The 23,441-nt window shown below is 40.7% G+C and overlaps 1 protein-coding gene across 2 annotated transcripts; it reads right to left on the bottom strand.

The window, feature by feature from the left end:
• Positions 1-41: 41 nt before the first annotated feature.
• Positions 42-22,123, bottom strand: nagpa (N-acetylglucosamine-1-phosphodiester alpha-N-acetylglucosaminidase). 2 transcript variants are annotated; one of them, XM_075466126.1, is made up of 12 exons: positions 21,975-22,123; positions 19,119-19,324; positions 18,470-18,737; positions 16,488-16,627; positions 14,695-14,803; positions 12,283-12,411; positions 11,941-12,146; positions 11,331-11,378; positions 5,602-5,730; positions 5,303-5,434; positions 4,212-4,293; positions 42-2,071 (listed from the first exon to the last, which is right to left on the bottom strand). In XM_075466126.1, exons 1-12 carry the CDS (start codon positions 22,055-22,057, stop codon positions 1,819-1,821), a joined length of 1,785 nt encoding a protein of 594 aa, XP_075322241.1. In that variant the 5' UTR covers positions 22,058-22,123; the 3' UTR covers positions 42-1,818. The 2 variants fall into 2 exon arrangements, with proteins under 2 accessions (XP_075322241.1, XP_075322242.1); XM_075466127.1 differs by having other exon boundaries at positions 16,545-16,627.
• Between the last annotated feature and the right edge of the window lie 1,318 nt (positions 22,124-23,441).

The following is a 23,441-nucleotide window of genomic DNA, read 5'->3' as shown; positions in this document are numbered from 1 at the left end:
ACTAGTCTGTGAGGTGGAAAAGACAACCAAATGACCCCGGAAACAATCCAGAAACACTTTTATTAAACATAAAAATCTAATTTATGAAAATTCTGTGAGCAGTGGAAATCATGGCTTCAGCATGATCTGATACATTCTTTGCATGACATGTTTGTTCAGAATTATTCAAATAGGACACAAAACCTGATCATTAATATGACAGTTGGCAATCTTTCAACACCTCAGACTCCTGTGCACACGCCTCATATGAAACCCCTGATTAAAAATGACTGTGAAGCCACATCAATGAATGAGAAACAGCTTCTCAATATTTATGGATTTCCATGAAGTTAAGTTAAGATCTTTCATGATTCCCTCAACCTGAATCCCATCTGAGTGCGATGGCAGCCTTTACCATCAGCACACTACAATCTTAAATGCAGACACGTTAACATGATCACTGCAGATAGCAAAAGTACAGCTCTGAAACATGAACGCTGACCCTGGTCAAGCATGCTGAGACGCATCTGGGAAAAAACAAAAACAAAACACTTAGTCAGGTAGCAACTTGCTGCCTTCTTTGGTGCCGTTTACAGGCCAAAACAAACACATTTGCTCCATTGGTGGCAGTACAGAAGAAAAAGTGCATATCTATTATTATTATTATATATGCAGTCAAGCAAAGGGATTCCTTTGTGCCAAAGGAAATCAACAAAATCAGTTTCTATCTATCAGTGAAGTTACTGAGTTAGGACACAGGTGGGCAAAAAAGAAAACTAGATAAAGATGTAAATATGGGGACTATATTTCTGCATTTATAAAAGGAAAAAAATCCCCTGCTTGATAGACTTAAAGCGTCTTGTAACCTTTATAAATTAATTATATTAGAGACCTTTTCCAGTAAACACAAGGTTGACGACTTTCTATAAATAAGTTTAAACAGACCAAATATTTGCCAACCGATATATTTGTGCTTCTCTAATTTTCATTGTACATAACTGAGATTTTAACATGAAAATCCGCTTATTGACTCACATTCAGACATGGAGCTAAAAAAAAAAGAAACATCAATATTCTGATAAGATACTGATAAAAATGCATTTTACTTTGAACCTTGCGGTACTTTATCTGTTTATCTGATTATGTGGCATCAAGTTCAAAAGTTCATACTAAGAAAAGTCTGGATGGTCAGTCTCAGTAAGTCAGGATCATCATCCTGTGCAAGTCTGGAAAATTTTGAGGCTCTTTTTTTTTAGGCTTGTATAAGACTTGCAGATACCCTATCTTTGATAAGAAAAATATCAGTGGTATCATGTTTCAAATCATTTAATGCAGCATTTTTCAAATTTATATATACTTCTGCTCATGATTAAATCCAGAAGAAATCGGTCAGTAGTCTGGCTCTTAGCACAGTGCCATACTTCACCAGGATAATACAGAAAAGCTGAGTACTTTTAAAGGTTCATGGTTCATCACCTTATGTGAAAAAGTTTGAAAAGCTCATCGTACCTGGAGCTGTAATGGACCCACGAGATCCTGTGACTCAAGTAAACCTTTGACTGCTTTCTGATCACCTTCAGATTCAGCAGCCTCGGCCATGAACAAAAAACACAGGGGAACACCTGAAAGCTGCCAAAATATCCTTTCTCAGCCGAGTATAAAGAATGTAACAAAACTCTTGTACGCTGTCCTGTTTCATTCAGCAGGACTGTTGAAAAAGATTTGTCAAGATTACAAAACTTAAAAAGAAAGGAAAAAAAAAAAAAAATCACAGAGCTTCCACGTGTCTCTTTGTGCAATAACAGTGTTCTCACTCATTGTCCTCCGTCTTCCTGACAGCTATGACCTCCCTGGGGACCAGATTTCATCCTGGGAGTCTGAGTCTTCTAATCCAAAATTCTCACCCCTTGATTTCCCGGCATCTCCGGTCCGCGAAGAAGCTCCGTTGATGTCGGTCAGCGGTACGTAGGAGTAATCCCGACGCTCAGGGAAGTGGGACATCACCGTGCTGCGACACGCCTGTACAAGGTGAACCACCAGGCTGGCTGACAGAAGAGAGGCCAGGGTGAGGGTGATTATCAGCCACGTTCGCCTGAGAGGAGAAAGGGATTAGATCAGTGTCATGACTTCAGGGCACAGAGCTAATATGATGGAAGATGCTATGAGATGTACAGGCACTGACAGACAGGTGTCGTAAATGTTGAAGTGATACTCACCGTTATAAAACTCACTGTATATGCTGCTTGAATGTAAAAAAAACCAAACAGAATTTGGTCACCTGAATAAATGATCAACAGTTCAGTGTTCACTAAGAAAAATCTGCCTGATTTAATCCAATTACTGCAAAAATTGGACTATTCTGGCGACATATGTGCATTTGAAAACAGTAACGGTCAGGACAACTGGACAAACTGACCTGCTTTGTTCTTTGGGTGGACGAGCAGAGCCTTTATAGGCTGGTTTTACAGGCTGAATTACTGAGTTTGTCTTTGCTAATAAATGTACAAACTGGTTTCTCACCACAGAGCGTGACCGCATCTAGAGCACGAAGCAGTCAGAGGACTCAAATAGTTCCCAAAAATGAACATAAATATGCCTGTTAACATTTTCTGTCTCAACTCTGAGGATGGAAATATATTTTCTCAAAAATAGTTTAAAAAATGTTGCCCAAGGACAGTGAAGTTATGAAGTGTTCCCTCAGTTTACCTTATTCCAAACAGCTACGCTGGCAGATGGAGACATCACGGAGACAGAGTATTTTTAGAATATGGACATGGAAACAAAGGTGCATGTTTTCGAAATGTTTCTCCCGGCAGACACTCAAAATATCTTGCTTGATTGTTCACATAAGACGAGACAAAAATAGGATTTAAAAAGGAACATAAAGGCAGAAAGGTTTGAAACAGAGGAGTTCTAGCACTATCTGGTCTTTAGTCATGAATATAGTCTTATTCATTTGAATAAGACTATATACAGTCTTATTCAGAATATAGTCTTATTCAGTCATGAATATAGTCTTATTCACAATATAGTCTTATTCAGTCATGAATAAGACTATAAAAAGAGAGCATCTGACTGATACTTTGAATGTTTCCTTATAGTCAAATAAGGTTAAACTGATTGAGATCAAAGCAGCCATTCAAAAAGAGCTTTCAAGAAACCATAGCAACAGCTATCAATCCTTAACTTGCATGTGAAAGGTAAGGAGGCAACTGAATAGATCCTGTTGTTAGAGAGACAGCCTCGTCTACATATAAAGGAAGGTCTGAGGTAATGCAAATGCGGGCTCAGACTACCTTGGAGTTGTTTTGATGTTCTTTATTACACTCTCCATCAGAGGACAGAAATATTCTGTTCACAGATGAGATTATTCTTGATTAAATAACATCTAACATTAAACTATGACATGTAGCACTATGTGTGTGTTTTCACAGCATTGCGCACATGTTCCATTACAAATTAGGTTACCAGTATTTGACACATTTTTCAAGATATTTTCATAATAAGTAGGTGAGTTTAATTTTTAGCCACAGACCAAGCAAACAGTATATGTTTAGGTGGCTAAAAGAAACACAACACCAGCCACGGTAGAAATTTACATGCAATTGGCTGGCAGATGAGACCCATTTTCTACATCAGATAAACACTGGAGTCTATTTAACTGTGACGTAAGTGAAGGAGATAGATTGTCCAAATAATATTCAAATAAATAACATTTTCCATTATTTCTCTCTTCTTTGTGGTCAACGTGTTAAATTTAAACGAAGAGTTGAAATCACTGCAAAGGAAGTGCTACAAAGCAAAATATGAAGGCTTTTTCAGACACGCCTCTCAAGCCGGAGACTGATGCAGCTTCGCTGAGCATCGGTGTCATGTGTCGATGTACAGAGGCGGCATGTGGGAGTCATGTTGATCCGCCACCAATATGGCTTTTAGCTGGCAAGAGACATGTTATAGAGGCAAAACAGGAAATGTGTGCATGGACAAGTCAGCATTTCGGAACACAACACTAACCACGACTTTGCTGTCACACACACTGATTGTGTAACACCGGCTTGATGTGTGTAAGCACAAACCGATGCAGGGCTGGTGGAGGGTGAAAGAGGACGTCTTTGATGTCTTTTTTACAACAGGCCGCAACCGATAAGTGAAAGGCAGCTGGTGTGTGAGCAGGGACAGCAGAGGTAACAAATCAGATATGTGAATGAGTTCACACGACCTTTGAGACTTACTCTGCGAGATAAGGATGCTTTCTTTGAGCGTCTTTCTCTCGTATCCAAGATGTAAACATCTGTTTGGCCAGGCAGTTTCCAGCTGTGGAGAGAAGAGGACAAAGAAGAGTAAATCAGTAAAGTTCAGGACACGGTAAATCAAAATAAGATCCAGAGCAACATCACTGTACTTTTGTTGTATGATGTTTGCTAATTCCACAGGAGCTAACACTAAAATAAATAATAAAGCCATCAGAAGAACAAGACCCAGGAAGACCCAGGGAAATACTCATCAAACAGGCTTTTGTAATGTCAGCAATAGTTACTCCAGATGTCCTCTGAGACTTATAGTGATTATTTTTTATTCTAAATGGTCAGGCATCTTTTTTTCCCCCTGTTTTCTAAGCAGATTTACAGAAAAGTCAGATTCTCTGAGAGTGAAAGTTGCACATCTATGATGTAAATGTTCGATTTGACAGAGATAGGATTTGGTGTAATATCTTAGGCTTTCATTTTACTTTTTTTGTTTGACCTGATAAATGTTCATGCCCGTGATAGACTTATTCCCCAGGTAACAGTCAGCTAACAGCTGGGATTCAGTGATAATAAACAGTGCCACTGACCTACTAAACACAGAAACAAAACATAGCTCATTTAAAGGGTTTTTGTGTATACACGGGGTGTGTCTGTCTCCCAATATAAAGTCACAGTTAAAAAAATAATAATATAAATAAGTTACAGACATATGTAATACACTGCACTGCTGAGCAGAATCTGTTTAATTTCAACATGTTTTTCAGTAGAAGCCGCACATAATACTTATTTGCAGATGAGTAACATTTCCACTCCTCCCAGTTGAGTTGACAGTGTTGCTCCGTTTTGAAAAACAGCAACAAAGACAGAGTTGTCTTTACTTCGGCCCTGTGCAAATATTCAAACGTCTGCTAAATGGGAGCACGCACACTAATGCTAAAAGCTGACCCACACAGCGGCGACACACACCAACTGAGAAGAGCGTAAATGCGAGAATGAAGACAATAATTCTTTCATCTTCTTATCATCTACCAGTTTGCATGTTTGGGTGCATGTGTGAGTCAAGAATGTGTTCGTACCACTTTGTAAGGTGTAGTTTGCGTCTCCTCGCAGCGTGGCGTTACAGCTTCCTGTCTGCGGGTCACAAGGACACAGGTTGTCACAGCGACACTCCTGAGCGCAGGACACACCGAAGAAACCAAGAGCACACACTGACAGAAAGCAAGACATTTTAGAATCAGTCTTCTACTTTTCCAAAGTCAAGGACTAATATGGTGTCAGATAATGGTGATACTGAAAGTAAAAGATTCTGGTGAATAAAGTTAAATGAACAGATATGGAATGGCCCAACAGGCCATCGAAGACAAAACAGCTCTACCTTGTTCGCAAGTTTCACCATGGAAACCGGGAGGACAGGTGCAGTGCCCGTGGACAGGGTCGCACGAGCCGCCATTTACACAGGAGCACCTCTGCTTGCAGCTGTCACCGTAGAAACCCCGTAAACATTCTACAAAGAAAAAAGAAAGCAAAATGCATGTAATAAATCGACCAGTTTTCTGTGCTTGACTATTTCTGCCTTTATGAAATATCTAGATGCATTTGCCACACCAACATCCAACAGCATGATATTCTTTTCTCATACAATCATGGATAACTTGGACATAATGTTAAACATACAGAAATCCACCAAACAAGATCTACCATGCATCAGTTTATGTCGCTTAAAATGTTGTGTATTTGCTTGATGTCATAAATAAATAGCCTGTAGCTACATAAAGTATTCTCTATGTGGATTATTAACAGCAATAGTGTGTGAGGAGTCTCCTAAAGACACACAATGATTCTTAATTTATTATTATTTAAGTACATACAGATGTTCACAAAAAACCATGAACAAATAACTGTTCAAATCATTGGTTGGACAGTTGCTTTAAGTCACATATTCTGAATAAGAACTGCATGGTGTTAATAAATGGCCATTTTATGTCACCATAAAGGAAGAATTCAGACATAGAACTAACCTCCTGATGTTTGTTAATGCTGACCATAACATTACGATGTCGTACTCTTCTGTCCTTCACACCCTTCTACTCCCCCCATGAGTTTGTTTCATTCATACTGGTCGGTGTTTACATTTCACCGGAGGCTAACGTGCAGGAGGCACAGCGCACACTCGCCGACCAGATACTGTGCTGAGCGGACAAACCCGGACTCCTTAGTTATTGTTCTCAGTGACTTTAACAGAGGAAATCTCACCCACCAACTCCACAAATACAAACATTCTAGGAGAACATTCTGGATCACTGTTACACTACAGTAAGCAGTGCTTATCACGCCGTCCCCAGAGCTGCACTGGGTCACTCTGACCACGTCATGGTCCACCTGATCCCTGCATACAGACAGAAGTTAAAGCTCTAAACCTGTTGTGAGGACATCTAAGAAGTGGACGAGTTGGACCAGTGAAGCTGTGGGAGATCTTCAGGCATGTCTGGACTGCACCGACTGGGACATTTTCAGGGCTACTACCAACAATCTGGACGAGTTTACTGAGGCTGTCACGTCCTACATCAGTTTCTGTGAGGACAGTTGTGTACCATCACGCACCACAGTGAGGTACAACAACAACAAGCCTTGGTTCACAGCCAAGCTCAGACAGCTACGGTTGGTGAAGGAGGAGGCGTTCAGGAGTCAGGACAGAGGCAGATTTAAAGAGGCTAAGTACAGGTTTATCAAGGGGGTGAGAGAAGCTAAGCGACTGTACTCTGAGAAAATTCAACAACAGTTCTCAGCCAATAGCCCCTTTCACACTGCGACCCGCTACCTTAGCGGGTCCAAATTGCACCTTCGACCCGCGTCGAGCAATGTGAACGCTTGGCGTGTTGGTGACCCGTGTCGCCTGAAGCCGAGTTCAGGGGGCGTTGCCTAGTGGCAGAGCGTCACACGAAACACATAAAATGCTGGGCGTGTACAATGACGTAGGCACAAGCCATGCGTCGGAGGTAGGGTTAAACACACCTTGAGGACTCGTTTTTGCAATTGTATATGCAGTTCATGGAGATGTTATTGTACGGGGTGTGGATGGTTACAACGTGGGATGCCGCCGAAGAACATATGCGGAGAATACAAGAGCACTATAGTTCCCGAAATGTGGCGGTAAATAACGTCCTCTGCTCGGAGGCTGAGGAGCTCGCGGACCTCCTTGTCTCCCCAGCTGGCCATATTAAAAAATGTTTCGAACTTGATGTAGGCTAAAACAGAGTAAAACTTGTCCTCACCTGTCGCTGTTGTTCTGAATCAGCTGTCCATTCTGTCTTTTAAACTCCTCACGTCACGCCAACGTCCGACCCGCGTCGATTGCGTTCACACCAAACTCGGCTCGGCAAAAAGACTAGGGTCCGACGCGGGTCGAAAGGCGAGTCGAGTTGACGCGGCAGCCCGGATCGGCAGTGTGAACAGCGAACACGCTAAATTCGCGGATTAAACGCGGGTTATTCGGCAGTGTGAAAGGGGCTAATGACTCTGCTTCTGTCTGGAGAGGATTGAGGCGTCTATGATCTTATCTAACTACAAGCCGAAAACCCCCCACTCCCTGGACAATCCTGATCCTTAATGAGTTTTACTGTCGCTTAAGCCTGATTTATGCTTCAGGCGCAAAGCCTCTGACGCTCGGACGCAGAGCCTCTGCGAACGTCAAAATCTTGACCACTCCCCCACGCAGAGGCTCTGCGCGCGTCGTCATGCACCTCAGAAAAATCCTGACTACACGTCGGACGCACGCAGACCACCAACGGAAGTGCGCAGACAAAAGCGGCTGTGATTGGTCCTCGGTGTGGCTTCCTCCTTTGCATTTTCGCCAACTCCAATAAAAGAAGCTATTCTTCTTCGATGTCGAGCAACTCCAGATCCATATCTTGCATACACTTTTTTTTTTTTGAAAGATAAACACTTCCACCGGCGCCGCCGAAAGTTCTCGTCACCACCCACCGAAATTCTCGCGAGGGGAAACTGCTGTGCGTCCCTAGAAATTCCAGACCGAGGTTGCAGAACCATAACATGAAAAGTGGTTCGCGACCAGAGCAAAGCAACACGTCAAGACGATAGACGCAGAACTATAATCCGCCCTTTAGAAAGACAATGGGACAGCCCTGACACCATCCCCCGTGACACCATACCCCAACTCCAGCTCACCAGCCCCACCTCCCCCACCACAGTAGGGGCCTCTCCACAGCTGCACACCTCAGAGGCTCCCTCCCCCACCACAGTAACGACTCTCTCCATCCTGGAGAGGGACGTCAGGCTCTTCAAGAGGCAGAACCCCGCAAAGCAGCCGGGCCAGACTCTGGCTACGGCTACACGAAAACGAAACGAGGTTTTTTTTTAAAACGGGTACGAAAATTATTGCGGCCATCCGGCAACGCTGCTGTAAAGACTCAGGTCCAGACGAAAACGATGAAAAACGATGAAACGATGCAGTACACACGAAACACCTCTTGGTGCGCTGTAAGTAGGGGTGGGCGATATGGGCAAAAAAAAAAATCTCGATATTTTTTAGGATTTTCACGATAAAGATATTTTGACGATATTTAAAAAAAAAATTAAAACTTGCATTAAGATCACAATAAAATTAACACAAGCATGCAAGTCTAAGCACACACGGCCGGTACAGTGAAACTGCGAATGGCTCATTAAATCAGTTATGGTTCCTTTGATCGCTCTACCGTTACTTGGATAACTGTGGCAATTCTAGAGCTAATACATGCAAAACGAGCGCTGACCTTCGGGGATGCGTGCATTTATCAGACCCAAAACCCATGCGGGGTGCCTCTCGGGGTGCCGCGGCCGCTTTGGTGACTCTAGATAACCGCGAGCCGTTTCTCAGGCTACTTCTCCCTCCGGAGAGGGAGCCTGAGAAACGGCTACCACATCCAAGGAAGGCAGCAGGCGCGCAAATTACCCACTCCCGACTCGGGGAGCCGGTAGTGACGAAAAATAACAATACAGGACTCTTTCAATCCTTTAACGGAGATCAATTGAAGGGCAAGTCTGGTGCCAGCAGCCGCGGTATTTCCAGCTCCAATAGCGTATCTTAAAGTTGCTGCAGTTAAAAAGCTCGTAGTTGGATCTCGTGATCGAGCTGACGGTCCGCCGCGAGGCGAGCTACTGTCTGTCCCAGCCCCTGCCTCTCGGCGCCCCCTCGATGCTCTTAGCTGAGTGTCCCGCTGGGTCCGAAGCGTTTACTTTGAAAAAATTTGAGTGTTCAAAGCAGGGCGTGGCGCCGTGGTAAGGGCAGAGGACCACTGGCGCCGCACTTTATTGATTTTTGGCGATTGAAAAAAAAAAAAAATATATATATATATATATATATAAATAAATAATCTCGATATTGCAAAATTACTCATCGTCAAAACAACATTCACGATAATTTCGTAAACGATACATATCGCCCACCCCTAGCTGTAAGCCACCCCCACCGGTTACACCAGAACAATAGAAGAAGCAATGCGCATGCGTGTACGCCCCTACTTCTACCAGAGCAAAGCTCACGTTGTTCCTTCAACAACGCCGCTGTAGTTAGCAGTGTCTGCAGCAGTGCTGCTATCAATGTTGTGGGGTCCATGATGATCGCTGTCTGTCCTTGTTGTGTTGTCTTCTTCTTCCGGATTTTGAATGGAAGCCGCTTTTTGTTCTGGTCACTGACGTATGTGTATACGTCACTGCGTTAGCCATGTGGCTGACGCAGATGTAAACAAATCTGTTTTCGCTGTAACAATGGAAACAAAACGACGCCGTTTTCAAATCTTCCCACTCTGGAACCCGTTCTCAAAAACTATCATTTTGGGGTAGTGGGAACGCCGGCTCCGTGTGGCTGCGACAGCCAAACGATAAGAAAAAGTATCGTTTATAGTGAAAAACGTTTTCGTGTAGCCGTAGCCTCTGTCTCTCCCTCCACCCTGAAGCACTGTGCTGATCAGCTGTCCCCGGTGTTCACAGACATTTTCAACACCTCACTGGAGACATGCCACGTACCAGCCTGCCTCAAGATCTCCACCATCATCCCAGTCCCCAAAAAACCAAGGATCACAGGACTTAATGACTACAGACCCGTCGCCCTGACCTCTGTGGTGAAGTCATTTGAGCGCCTTGTGCTTTCACACCTGAAAGCCATCACGGACCCTCTCCTGGACCCCCTGCAGTTCGCCTACAGAGCCAACAGGTCTGTACACGACACAGTCAACATGGCCCTCCACTTACCTGCACCTGAGGCGTGCAGGTAAGATTGTGGCTGACCCCTCCCACCCCGGACACAAACTGTTCGAAGCACTCCCCTCTGGCAGGAGGCTGCGGTCCATCAGGACCAAAACCTCCCGCCATAAGAACAGCTTCTTCCCCTCTGCGGTTGGCCTCACCAACAAGGCCGGCTGTACCCCCCCCCCCACTGACATGAACCCCTTATCCCCACTGACACTACACGTTATATTAACGTACTGTCTCCGTGTTGGACTCTGCATTACATTAACGCACTCTTCTGCCCTCAGCTCTTCATTTTACTAATACTTTGTACATATATGTTTATTATTTGATATTTTATCATATTATTATTATTTTTGGTTTTATTGCACCAAACAGGCCAGGCCAAATTCCTTGTGATGGGAAAATTACTAAAATAATAAAATCTTTTCTGATTCTGATTCTGAAACAATATCTAATAAACAAGGAAAAAACAACCAAAGGTTTTGGCGTTTTATCAGTCAGCATTTATCGTTCAAAAATAGGTACTGAGGAAAAACCCAGTCTTTTAGTCTTATCTCACTCGCTTAAGGAATACTGACTCATCTCAAAACCGCCTCGGAAACCGTTGGTCTTTTGCAGAACACTTAAGAAGCCAGCAGAGCTCAGCTCTGATGAGTCTTGTTTGATATTTATCAGCTGTGGAAACCTACAGGTCAAAGTTTACAACAAAATACATCTGTGTTATTTATATATTGCTGTGAGCGGGCCTTTAGGCTTGGTTCAGTGTAAGGGATTAAGGGTTTTTAAAGTCAGTGACACACGTCTGTGTGTCTACAGTACATTTATTCATGTATGACCAGACAGGGTTTTGTTTACCGTGACTGCAGTTGTTTCCTCTCCATCCAGCGTCACATACGCAGCCGTCTACAACACAGAGAAACACATGAAGCACAGCAGACACACACAAACCACAACTCACAGGATGTGTTGTGGGCAAAGTGAACAGAGATTTTACATAGACATCTCTATCTATACTGTAGATCTGTCAAGAAAATCCTGTTTAAATCTTCCCATCTATGAAGAGGGTCTCAGAGCCTTTTAGAACTCTCCAAATGGTTAAAATGAGGAGGAAACCAATCATCACTATGAACAAAAAATAGGGTTTTTGTCCTTATTGTGGCTAATGCATGACATTTATATGAGGTGCAGTTATGACATGTCAAAGCAACTCCAATAAAATCTGATGTTACAACAATTTCTTATCCCACTGTGACACATAATAAGGACAAGGAGGCTTAAATGTTTTTTCCCAGGAGTCTCTTATCCATCTGTCTCTTATCTTAATGTTGTAGAGCCGTTACTGACTGCACGTGTCTGATGTTTCAGGAGCTAATTTACCTTATCTTTCTTAAACATGCTTGTATGTTCAACAGCTTGTCTGTTTCTCCAACAGCTGCTACTAAATGAGCTCCACCTCTGCACTTACCGGCAGTGCAGAAACCGTGGGCTCCGCAGGCAGGTGGCTGACACACCAGAGAGTCACAGGCGGTGCCCTGCCAGCCTTTCTGGCACTGACAGTGTCCGTCCACACATTCGCCGTGCCCGCTGCAGTTTTCTGGCTGGCATCGCCGTTCATGAATGCACAGGATGGTAGACACATCGCGGCCACAGCGCCACCTGTTATCCGATTTGCTGGAACGATGGAGCCGTGGAGAGCAGAGAAGAGAAAGATCAAGCCTCGTTTCATCTTTGACCTTTAACATCTCACAGTAAAAAATAACAACCTTTCACATGCCAAGTATCAAATATGAGGGGTTTAATGTCTCACCAATGATCTGAGGGGTAGCTGGCCAATGAGCCATTAACCACATAGGTGGAAGACCCGCCTCCATCCAAATTAATGGCATTGATTACTCCATTCTCTTTTAGAAATTTAGCCATTTCCCAAAGATTCATTCTGCGTAGACAGAAAAAAATGTAACTGCAGGCAGTGGGATTAGAAAACACAAAGCTAATCAACCAAACAGCACCTGACCAACAGAAACCAAAGATATGGTGCAAATCTTTTTAAATACACAAACCAGCACAACTGATACGCTTCATGTATGCTCAGTGAAAGTGGTCGTATCATAGCAGACTGATATCAACTCATTCGGTTTATGATGTGGCCTGTCAGGAGCTGGTCTCTCTGTAAGACTGAGTGGCAATTTAAGTCTAATATATCCAGCAATGGACACCATACTGAGGATACTGGACATGCACTCAGTTTTTATTTGACATGCTCATTTATGGTTTCTGGTACATAGACCATATAAGCATCTGTGTGTTGTTACATGATAATTAATTCATGACTGAACTTTGATTTATTATTTTGGCACTAAAACACACCAACGACACTGCAAAGGTTTGTGGTCAATGTCTGTGTTTACCGGGTAAAATTCAGCATCCTATATAAACAGTAACAGCACCTGGGTGTATAACACAACAATGTATATTTAGCAGCCACTACTAAGAATTTGAAGGGACAGATGTGTTGTTCATGAGGGACAGCGGGTCACCGTTTGGTCACCGTTCGGGCTGACTGACCACACGTTGTATTGAGCGGGTGTTGGCCTGATATTGACTGGAGATATACAGAGGACAGCAAATATGCTCAGACATGTCAGAGTGTTGGGCTTTTCAGAGCTAGATCATTAACAGCAGCGCATTAATCTTTTGAGTCACTACAGGGTTGCAGGGTCACTGCTCTGAGGGTGGAGGGAAAGTCAGATCAATACAATCGATTAGTGAAAGGACCTTAAGTGGGTTGAGGTGACATTAGCCTGACAGGATGAATTCATCTCACAAACAAGCCCTTTTAGGGTTTAAAATGCCCCTCCAATGCATTCCTGTTTACCACACTCAGTGTGGGATGTTTTCATCCTCGTGTATCAGTCTCTGTTTACCAACTTTGGACTCTTTTTGTGTTTTTCTCATTTAGCTTAACCGGCATCCATCCATCCATCATCTTAATGTTTATCTTTCTCACAATTTGCACCGTTGTTATCCATTTACCTTATTTAGACACTTCTTGGAAAGCCTTAAGATGCTATGGAAATAAACCGATGTAACCCTTTTTTGGGGTCCCAATCAGAGTTGTCAGTTTTTAATGAAAATGGTTGAAAAATTACTGTTTTGATCAGTGATATTATGTCATGAAAGCGGCAGAACAACCTATATAGCAGGTAGACAAAAACACATATTAGCTGTTTTCTGACTACAAAGAGTCAAAACTTACTTTGCTAATTCGATATTTTATATCTAATAGAAAAGGGTAATGCATGTGACCTCCTGGTTTGCATCAGCAGGTAGCGAAGTTGTGCCATTTAGTGTTTAGTTTAGTTTAAATTTCAACTATAAAACATATAATTGTTTTAACATTACAATCGCATTGTATGATAACATTTTTAACCATACCAAATGTCTGTGTGATTACACGCTACTTACACTTTTTGACTTACCAGAGCAATATTCTGATGAGAATCAATGCTGGGATTGTGGATTATGTAGCTCTATGTCTCGAGCTCAATAGTTAATTTCTCCTCATCCATTTTGCTAATACATTTGATATGTGAAAGCGCTGTTCTGGCCTTAAAAATGCCTAAACCTGTATTTCTATTTTGATTTAAACAGTCTTCTGTGATGTGTCTGCCCACAATGATTTAGAGTTGCGTAATGAACCTCATATTGATTAAAATGCGTCTGTAAAGTACTGAAGACTGGAAACAGAGATGGCTTTGGGAGCTTGGTGGACAAACTGCTTCGTTCTCTTCTTCTCTGACAAGATATTTCCAGATCTAATTCAAGGAGAGTTCCTGTGTGGATGCTGAGTACCTTCTGCCTCAAAGAAATGATATTATTTTCTGGACTGAATAAGAATTCGCATTGTGTCTGAGAAATGCCAGTGTCCCTTTTAAAATATGGATATCTTGTTTTTAAAAATAAAATGTGAAAAACCTTTAAATGCATTTCACATAAAAGCTTGACATGACGTTTCATTTTGATGTGTAACTGTGTTTGATAGTGGCTTAGACAGACCTCACATGTTTAATTTCTATGTTGGGCACTTTGTGAATTTAATACCAAACCCTGTGAGTCACTAAAGGCTATGGGAATAAATGATAATATGTTTTACATAACATTTGAAACGAGATGTTTAGAGGAGAACAGGAGACAGCTGAAAGCAGCTTTATTTTCTTACCCCCTCACTTCTGTTTGGCCATCAATTTGAAACAGAATTAGTTTTCCCTCTGCATCGTGGCCCACTGCTGTCCTGGCTGACACCACATCCACAAAATAGCGCAATGACCCTGTAAAAAAGGCATGAAGGTACTTCATTAGGAGAAGCATTGATTTTATCTCACAGACAGTATGCATGCTTGGCATAGCCGATCAGTATTTTGGAAATATCAAGCTAATATTTACTTGGTAGAAGGCATTTTTGGGTATCTGCGCAGATAATTATTCAACATTTCCAGGGAGTCACTTTGAGCAACTGAAATTGCTCAATAATTCTGCTGGAAATTGTAAAATCTGACTCAACTCCTGTGAAAGTGGCTGTGACCTGATGAATAATTCTCCTACAGCCCTAATTTGTCTTTCAGCAGGAAAAAAACTAAACAGAAGTGGTTAAACTTACACTAAATATCCCTAAACAAAAACGTGGCAGTAGCCTCGAGTACAAAGAGATCCTTACTGGGTTTTAAGAGCCTGCAGCGAGATACACCAACAAGTTTGTCATTTTAAATGTTGCCAGCATTGTTTCCAAGGTCATAACTCACACATGACTAAATAAAAACAGGCTGCATCACACAAACAAGTTCTCATAGGAGGTTTAATCATTGAATATTCCTATAACAGCTGCAGGAATATTTAATGATAATCAGACGAACAATTTGCAGCAGTTTGTTGTAATGAAAAACAAAGCAGGATCCAGGATGCCAGGATCAGCTAACTGGAAAGAGACAGATAATGGTCATTAACTGATACAGTATATGGGACAGACTGTACTAACTTGATCCTCTCACTGATGTGGAATTAACTGCACGTGTTGCCTTCAGTCTACACAGGAGTGAGGATCACCAGTTAAGGCTTCTCATGACAAAAATGTCAACTGATTAAAGATTGTAATATTTGACGTACCAGTATTTTTGGGCTCAATAACCAAATGTTGGCAACTGACATGAATTCCTATCTTTCTTTTTAATTCTTACGAAAACAATACTAAACTTTTGGAGAACTAATTTTAGACATAATTAGTAGTAGTTAGTACAATTCAACTGAAAAAGAAATACATGGAAATCAGCTTTTTTGAAAGAGAAGTTTGACTAAAAACTGGATAGACTATCATTCCAAATATGTAGCGTGGTTTCAACACCGAGACTTTAAGTAAATACAGACAAATTGATTCTGGGAAAAACTCAAAAATCTTTTTTTTCCCCCTTGCACTGGTGTTTACGGTTTTAAGTGCGCTCTATAAGGTCCAATGTTGTACAGAAACTTGATGTGAACTGAGGCAGGACCGCATACACTCATGCTTGTCATTATTAATCAGACATGACAGTGTTGTGTTTTGGTGGTGCTGCCACAGATGGGTTTCTGTGTTATGCAGACAATGGAGGGCAGCATCTGAGATACTGTTACATTTTATTTACTGAAAAACTGGAGCTGATCCAGTTGCTATCACCCAGCCAAGGGTGAGGTCAGGTGAACTGATCCTGGACAGGGAGGGGCAGAATATTCCAGAAAGAGCCATTTGCATGTTCACTCTAACTAAAAACCTGAGAAAATCCTTGGCTTTTTCCAAGAAAACTGCTGTAGATTAGTTTTCTTTTTGGTTTTAAACTTCGGATCTGCAACATTCTTTTTAATTTCTGATGAATTATTTTCCATAAAAACAAAAACCTTCAGACTGGTCCATTACCAAAGCTTGCTGTCTAATAACAAATCTTTCCTCCATTATTCACAGTGTAGATGTGGAAATCCAGCATGTACCTGTCTCCTGTATATTGTCACATTCGGCCTCCAGACTCTGGTTGATGTAAATCTCACCATTCCTCAGCAGCCATATGACACCGCTGACCAACTGGACAAAGGGGTTGGACTGGTCTAAAACATCTTCCTGTGACAGATATCTGGATGGGCAGAAAGGGACATCATACTGTGACTGTCCATGAACAGCATTAGTAGTGCCAAATCATCCTGAAATATCTTGTAGTAGCTGCTCACCGTTTAAGGTGGTAAAAAACACTGATATGTCCTGCACAGGCTGTTAATCTTTCACACAGTTAAACAGCTGTTCGTCTCTGGAGTTGATTTAACTAACTAGGTTGAATCCACTTAGTTTTTGGACATTATTTCTACAAAGACAGTTGTTGCCAACTTGAATTCTTTCTGGACCAGCAGGTGTAAACGAAGTATAACTGCTGCACCACACCACAAGCAGGCATTTTGCAGCTGATGAACCATTTTTCTATTTCAAATTAGATGTTAAGTCGTTATTAAACCTGACAGACAGATCCAGGGAAACAAAAAGACCAGGCAGAGCAGTAAGCGTTGTATGTCTCTGTGTGTTTGAATCACAACACAACCAGAGTATTGCATCATGTAGGAATTCTTTGGATTTCTGACCTCAGTTATAAAAAAAAACAAGTAAATATACTTTTTGGTGGTTTATAGATAAACTGTGAGAGCAAAAGTGTTTTTTTAAAAGTGGGTCTGGGAAATCTGCCTCCTAAAGTAGAAAACAAATACATTTTTTTTTACTCAGTTATGTGAAGCTGCAGTGGGCATTACATAGAAGACACTGAGAGATACTTCATGTGTTTTCAGTGTGAGTTATCATGTTGCTGTGGCCATTTTACCATGATAAATAAACAATTGGTGCAACAGTGAGTCATGTAGACACGAACTTGTCACCTGAGGCTTGTTTTTGAGTTGTTCATCAAACTGGACCAGAGGTTATACTTAAAGTTACAGGCTCACACAAACAGGAAGCCACTCAGTTACAGCTGTGGTTAACTTCTCACATAGTCTATGAGGGGGCCAGTGGCCGAGGGCCAACATGAGAAGAGGTGATATTTCAGAAATGTGAGGTCAGATGCAGAGAAGCGACTGGATTGTTTATTAAAAATAAGTTAAAGACACACCCAAACACTGATGATACCTTTTCATGAAGGTGGCCTATTTCTTATCAAAACAAAGGCTAGCTGTGAACTGCAAGTTGTGGCAGCTTGTTGTTGTCTCTCTGCTCTTTTGTTAGGATTTTATGTTTGCATTGTGTAAAAACGAGCTTCAAAGGTGAGTTTTAACATGTTACTCTCAATTGTGACAATGCAAACTGCAGCTCAGACAAAGCTTTCGTGACACACAGCTCGTACTTCATGTCAGGATAATTGAGAGTGGAAACACAGACAGTGAGCAGCTGTGCATGCAGGGTCACAATAAGAAATGCAGAGCAGGTATTATGTAGATATAGAAGGTGTTGAAGGTAAAAGAAAACTAATCATTTTTGGGACACAGCTGCCCGCCTGTTAGAAATGTTTTTTTTGGGTTATCTGAAAAAGGTTGCAACTCAGTCATTTTAACTGCTGATAGTGTTGCTTCTTTATTGATACAGTTTGTTTTTTTTCCTCTACGCCAAAGGGAAAGCCGCTCGTGTTTCCTCCTTTTTTCCCTCCAAACTCCAAAAAGACTAAGAAGAAGGGCAAATTCTCACAAATAAATAGCTGGAATAGGGAATTATTGTGGATTTTTGCATTAGAAAATATTTAGGAGCTCAATGAATTATCAAATTACTTTGTAAAATATTGATCAGCTATTATCACTGATTGGATTTTCAATGTAGCTTAATATAGATTTGGTATAAAAAATTCTGATTAAAATCTGCATTTTCACAACTTTAAAGAGTGGTACATCTTCTAAGATTTATTCTATCCCAGGTTTTCTGTGTCACATTTTCAACGTGCATCTCTTACCCGAACACCAGGCTGCCGTCTCTCCTGATTCCAAACTGGGCGTTCTGGACCCCGCCGCTGTCCTGCACCAGCCTGCCGTTGCTCACCACATTTCCAAGACACTTGCCTGCCTTTGTCACGAAGAAGCCGGCGTTCTGGGCATACAGACACCGAGCAGCTTTGGCCGTCTTCTTCACAGACACGTTGCGATTCATCTTGCAGCCATCCGGACCTCCTGGCTCCACCACAGACACCGTCCTCAGCGGATCATGGACCACAGTCATATGACCTGGAAACAAAGATACAGCAGAAGTGGATGAAACTTTTCACTCCTCTGAGCAAACTGATCATCTAATTATTATCTAATTAGATGTTTTTTTTCTTTGACAATATTGTTACAGGCAACATGAATGCTTCACAGCCACACTGAGTCCAGGGAATGCACTACAGTCGTTGGAGGATTATTCCCATTTTAGGTAGAAACTTCTTCTGTTCAAATTGTGTACATGGACCAGAGACGAGTGAGTGACTGAACAAACAGTGAGATTAATACAAAATCAAACAAAGATCAGGTCTAAGTTCAACAGGTTCACAGAGGCTCATATCAGTCCAGACTCTGATCAGTAAAGTTATCTTGGGTAGACCTTTCACTTTGGATGCCGTCACTCACCATAAACCCATTTGGCACTTCTTTCCACGTTCGTCACAAATATCTTAGACTCAGCGACTGGCTGCCCATTATGGTTACTGGAGGGCCAGCTCTCGTGGGTGTTGTTGCCATAAATAACAGACTGACAATCTCTGACATGGCGGTGAGAGTGGCTGGGGCCGTGTCCGTGGGCATAGGGCAGGAGGATGTCATCGTCCATAGAAGCTCTACAAAATGCAAAATCATTGTTAACGTGAAAGGTCTACAAATAATTACTGTATGCACACGTGGTACTGTATACTCCTCAAGTACTATCCTCCTAATCTTACAACGCATCGCTTAAAAACAGTCTACGATGATTTTCACATGTTTTTTTTATTGTTTCCACTCATACAAAAAATATCTAAGTTGCTACAGTTCCTTGAAAATGGATTATCTTGGAGAAAATGGGAAGAAAATGCAAACAAGTCTCTAATCAAGCACAGAACAATGACATGAAATGATGGTCAATGACATATCTTTGGGTTTTGATCTGTTTGATCTGATGATGGCATCAATCGGGGCATTCATTGATAAAAAGGGAAAGAAAAAGGGACATTCCCCCTTAAATTATATAGATTTTTTTTTTACTCATCAGTAAAGAAAATAATAAGGCACATTCGAAGCAGAAATAATGATTGGTTGCAGGCCGTTGCATGACAGCCTATAATTAATTAAACGTATAATTAGAGAATTCTACAGACATGTATCAGAAAAATAAAAACCACTCCCTAACAACACACCACTATGTTCAATAATGTCTGTTAACCTTGCGGTACCTTATTATGTTTTACCAGCTCGCTACAAGGAAGGAAAAGAGTTCCATAACCACATATAAGATAAGTAAGAAATAACCGTCAATCGTCCTCTGTTGGATTATGTATAAAATAAGTAAAATAAATACAAATAAGTATTAGTGTTTAGAGAAATCAATGTTATACTGACTCATCAAATGGGTTAGATTTAATCTCACATCTTTGGCAAGTCAAACTGGAGTCTGATAAATAAAAGGAATGTGTTTTCTCAAAAACTGAGCTTTGTTTTTTCCTAAGACCAGTAAAAAAAAGTCTGTCCCCAAGCTATACATCTATCTCAATTGTCCCATACTTTTCTCTTTTTGTCATGCTGCTACCTGACACGTGTATGATAGTGGGTTTCCTCACATGCAATATTTATTACAATTCATCGATTAATTGTTTTTTGCGTTTACAAAATTAACAAAGAGAAAAATCTAAATGGCGGATTTTTGGATTTTGACTTATATGGCTTCTATATATCATTTTGATGAAATCTATTCTGAAATCTATGAATATGATATCTTATGGTTGATTTAGACCAAAAGGTTTCAAAAGGTTATAGAAGTTAAGACGACTGCCTGGCTATATAGTGAGATGATTTGGTAGACTGTCTGTCTTCACTTGAACAGTAATATAAAGCATTAAAATGTTTCTATCTGGAAAATCTTTGCATTATAAATGTTGGTAGTCAATTTTATTGAAAAAAAGGAACAACAATTTAAACATGCTACAAAAACTGCAGCGTTATGGCAAATCACTGAAATTAAAAGTGGTGATATATCGAAAATAAAGGGTACGTAAATCCTGATTACCTAAAATACAATTCTAATCTTATCAATAGATTTCTTTACTCTCAGTTGACATAATCAATTCTTTCTCTTCAGCACTATTCTTCAATGTCTGTTTAGCCCTGGAGGCGTATCGCTATAAAACCTCTGAGTATTTACAAAATGTCTTTGGCTAACAGAAGTAAATCAAACTGACTTTATCATTTATAATCAATGAGAGAGGTTCAATGCACGACAGAACGACTTTCACTGTATCAACGGCAAACATCACAGGAAATGCAATGGACTTGTTGTTTATTATGGTCATTTCTGTGAATAATTTTAAAATAGGCAAGGATTAGTCGCAGGTGGTGTCATGTATAGGAAAGAGAGAAAAAAAGCAAATATGGATTAACAAAAAAAGGCTATAATAAAGAGAAATACACTGTATATAACTCTGACACAAGCCCAATCAAACTGTAATCGTTTGATCACGTTTATTTTTCTGACATAACAGTAAAAATTCTCACATTTGGAAAAACTAAAAGCAAAAACGGTTGAGAACAAACCATAAAATAGCTGTTAATTACTTTAATTACTGTCAATTAATTGACTATTTATAGTAAATGTATTGAATCAATAGAATTCTAAAAAAATGCCTGATGATAATGGGAGATCTCTGTTTTGAAATGTATCATACGGTAGCGCCATCTTGTGGCTGATAAGTCCAACTGCAGCAGCATTTTAACAGGAACTGTCAGCTTCCTGAAGAAATGAAAGCTAAAGCGTGACGTCCTGTCTTATGACTGAAAGTTTGGTCTCTACAAGTGCAGCTGTTGTCATCACAGTCAGTGTCACTAAGTAGTCAAACCACACATTTATGTGTTACACATATTTGAAAGAGAGTTATTTATGTTTGCTCACATGAGTAGACTGAACGCTTTATCGCACTGAAGGTACAGGGGTCAAATTCAGGTACTTTGAACTGAAGACTCCAGATAAGTTTTTAAACAGTTGCTGCTGTTGCCCAACAGCTGGCTAGTAAGGTTAGCTTTAATTTATGTACTTCTTTAAGTGTTTTTGGCACGAAAACTCTTTATTATACACTGGAATTGATTGCTGAATAATGTCCACAGCAAACAAACATAACAGTGATTTGGAATTATTGAAAAGAAGAGGAATAAAAAATTCGAACATACGTGTTTTGACTGTGGCTAACAGAGGCTAGCAAGCTAACATTAGCGGTTAGCTTCAAGAAGAACCAACGGTCTTACCGGGTGTCTTTGGCTTCAGACGCCCGAACACAGAGCCACAACAGCAGCCACGCACACGACCATTTCAGCGACTCTGCTGCCATATGAGGCGGAGAACTATTATGTCAAGCTCCCCTCTCCACCCGTGGATCCCCACATCATCCAGAGCACAACGTCAACGTAATAAAGATAAAATACACTTCCTGTTCCAGTACAAAATAAAAGCAGTGCTAATAGAAAACAAATCATCTATTTTACACATTATATTATATTATATTACATTATATTATATTATATTATATTATATTATATTATATTATATTATATTATATTATAAATAAAGGTTTTACTTTTCTCTGCTAGTAAAGTCACTTCTGACTAGAGGTTAAAGTTGGCTTAGTGTGAGTCTAATATCACTGAATCACACCCCGGCCAGGTGAAATATGTTACTCTGAACAATTCTTAGCCGTAACATTAACAAAGGAAAATTGAAACAATGCACTGGCCTGCAGTCTTTTTTTCTTTCTGCCTTGATTCTTAAGATTGGACATCAATCTTAGGAAGGTACCCGTGGTGAAGCAATTTCTGTCTTATGCAACATGTTCACTTTTCAAGAGGGCTTTCACGGTTACAATTATAACATTTTACTCGACTCTGAGGTCAAGGAAAGCTTTGAAATGTGAAATAGTGTTTACAGCCAGTGGATTTTATTATATTGTTGGATATAAATCAATTCTTGTTGAATGTAAATTTTTAAAAACTGCTCTACTTTATCTATTTCTATTGTTATTCTCTCCTAATGTTTTAGTTGATACACAACTGGTTACACAATACACTTATGGAGATATTTTATTGTTAGCAGCTCTGCACACTGCAAACTGCATCTAGAATTTGTTTGTAGTCCAGAGGAATGTTAATTTGTTTTATTGACAGTTTGTCAAAGTATATCAGTTAGATTTTCTAGTTTATTCACATGTAGCACACTCAGTGCAATCCTGAAACTTCTGAGTCCTCAGCTGTCAGTTCCATGGGTTTTGTTTGGGTTTGGTTTCTTGGATTGATGACTGATGGATGGATTACCTGTTTTTGTTTTGGTCATTTGATTTGCTGATGCTCTTTGCTTTTAATTCAGCTCCCTTTATACCTTTAGACAGTGTCTGCTTTGGTTCTTCAGGATTTTGTCTTTGTTTCTCGTCAGTCTCTCAGTTCTGTTTTTATTTCAGTTTTCTACCATTATCCCTAAATGTCCTCAGTTGCCTTTGCCTTATCACTATCACCTGTTCTTTGTCATTACTATCCACCAGCATCCACTCATTTAGTCATCCTCCCAGGAAAGATAAAGCTTTGTAGTGTTAGTAGCTTCAGGCTTTCACACAGAAGCTCAACAAACTTGCTGAAGGGAATGAGTTGACTCTACTTTAAACTCAACCATAAAGCTGAAATAAATCATTAGTCAGACATATGACAGTCACTAACAGGAGGTCAGTC

The sequence above is a fragment of the Odontesthes bonariensis genome, chromosome 5 (genome assembly GCF_027942865.1).
Source record: "Odontesthes bonariensis isolate fOdoBon6 chromosome 5, fOdoBon6.hap1, whole genome shotgun sequence".
Taxonomy (NCBI): domain Eukaryota; kingdom Metazoa; phylum Chordata; class Actinopteri; order Atheriniformes; family Atherinopsidae; genus Odontesthes; species Odontesthes bonariensis.
This window is presented reverse-complemented; position numbering and strand designations above follow the sequence as displayed.

Coding starts and splice junctions, on each gene's coding strand:
- nagpa (XM_075466126.1), bottom strand. CDS start 22,057: ATGGCAGCAGAGTCGCTGAAATGGTCGTGTGCGTGGCTGCTGTTGTGG. Junction 18,738..19,118: donor AAGTGCCAAATGGGTTTATG/GTGAGTGACGGC, acceptor CTTTGTTTCCAG/GTCATATGACTGTGGTCCAT. Junction 12,147..12,282: donor AGCTACCCCTCAGATCATTG/GTGAGACATTAA, acceptor CCATCGTTCCAG/CAAATCGGATAACAGGTGGC.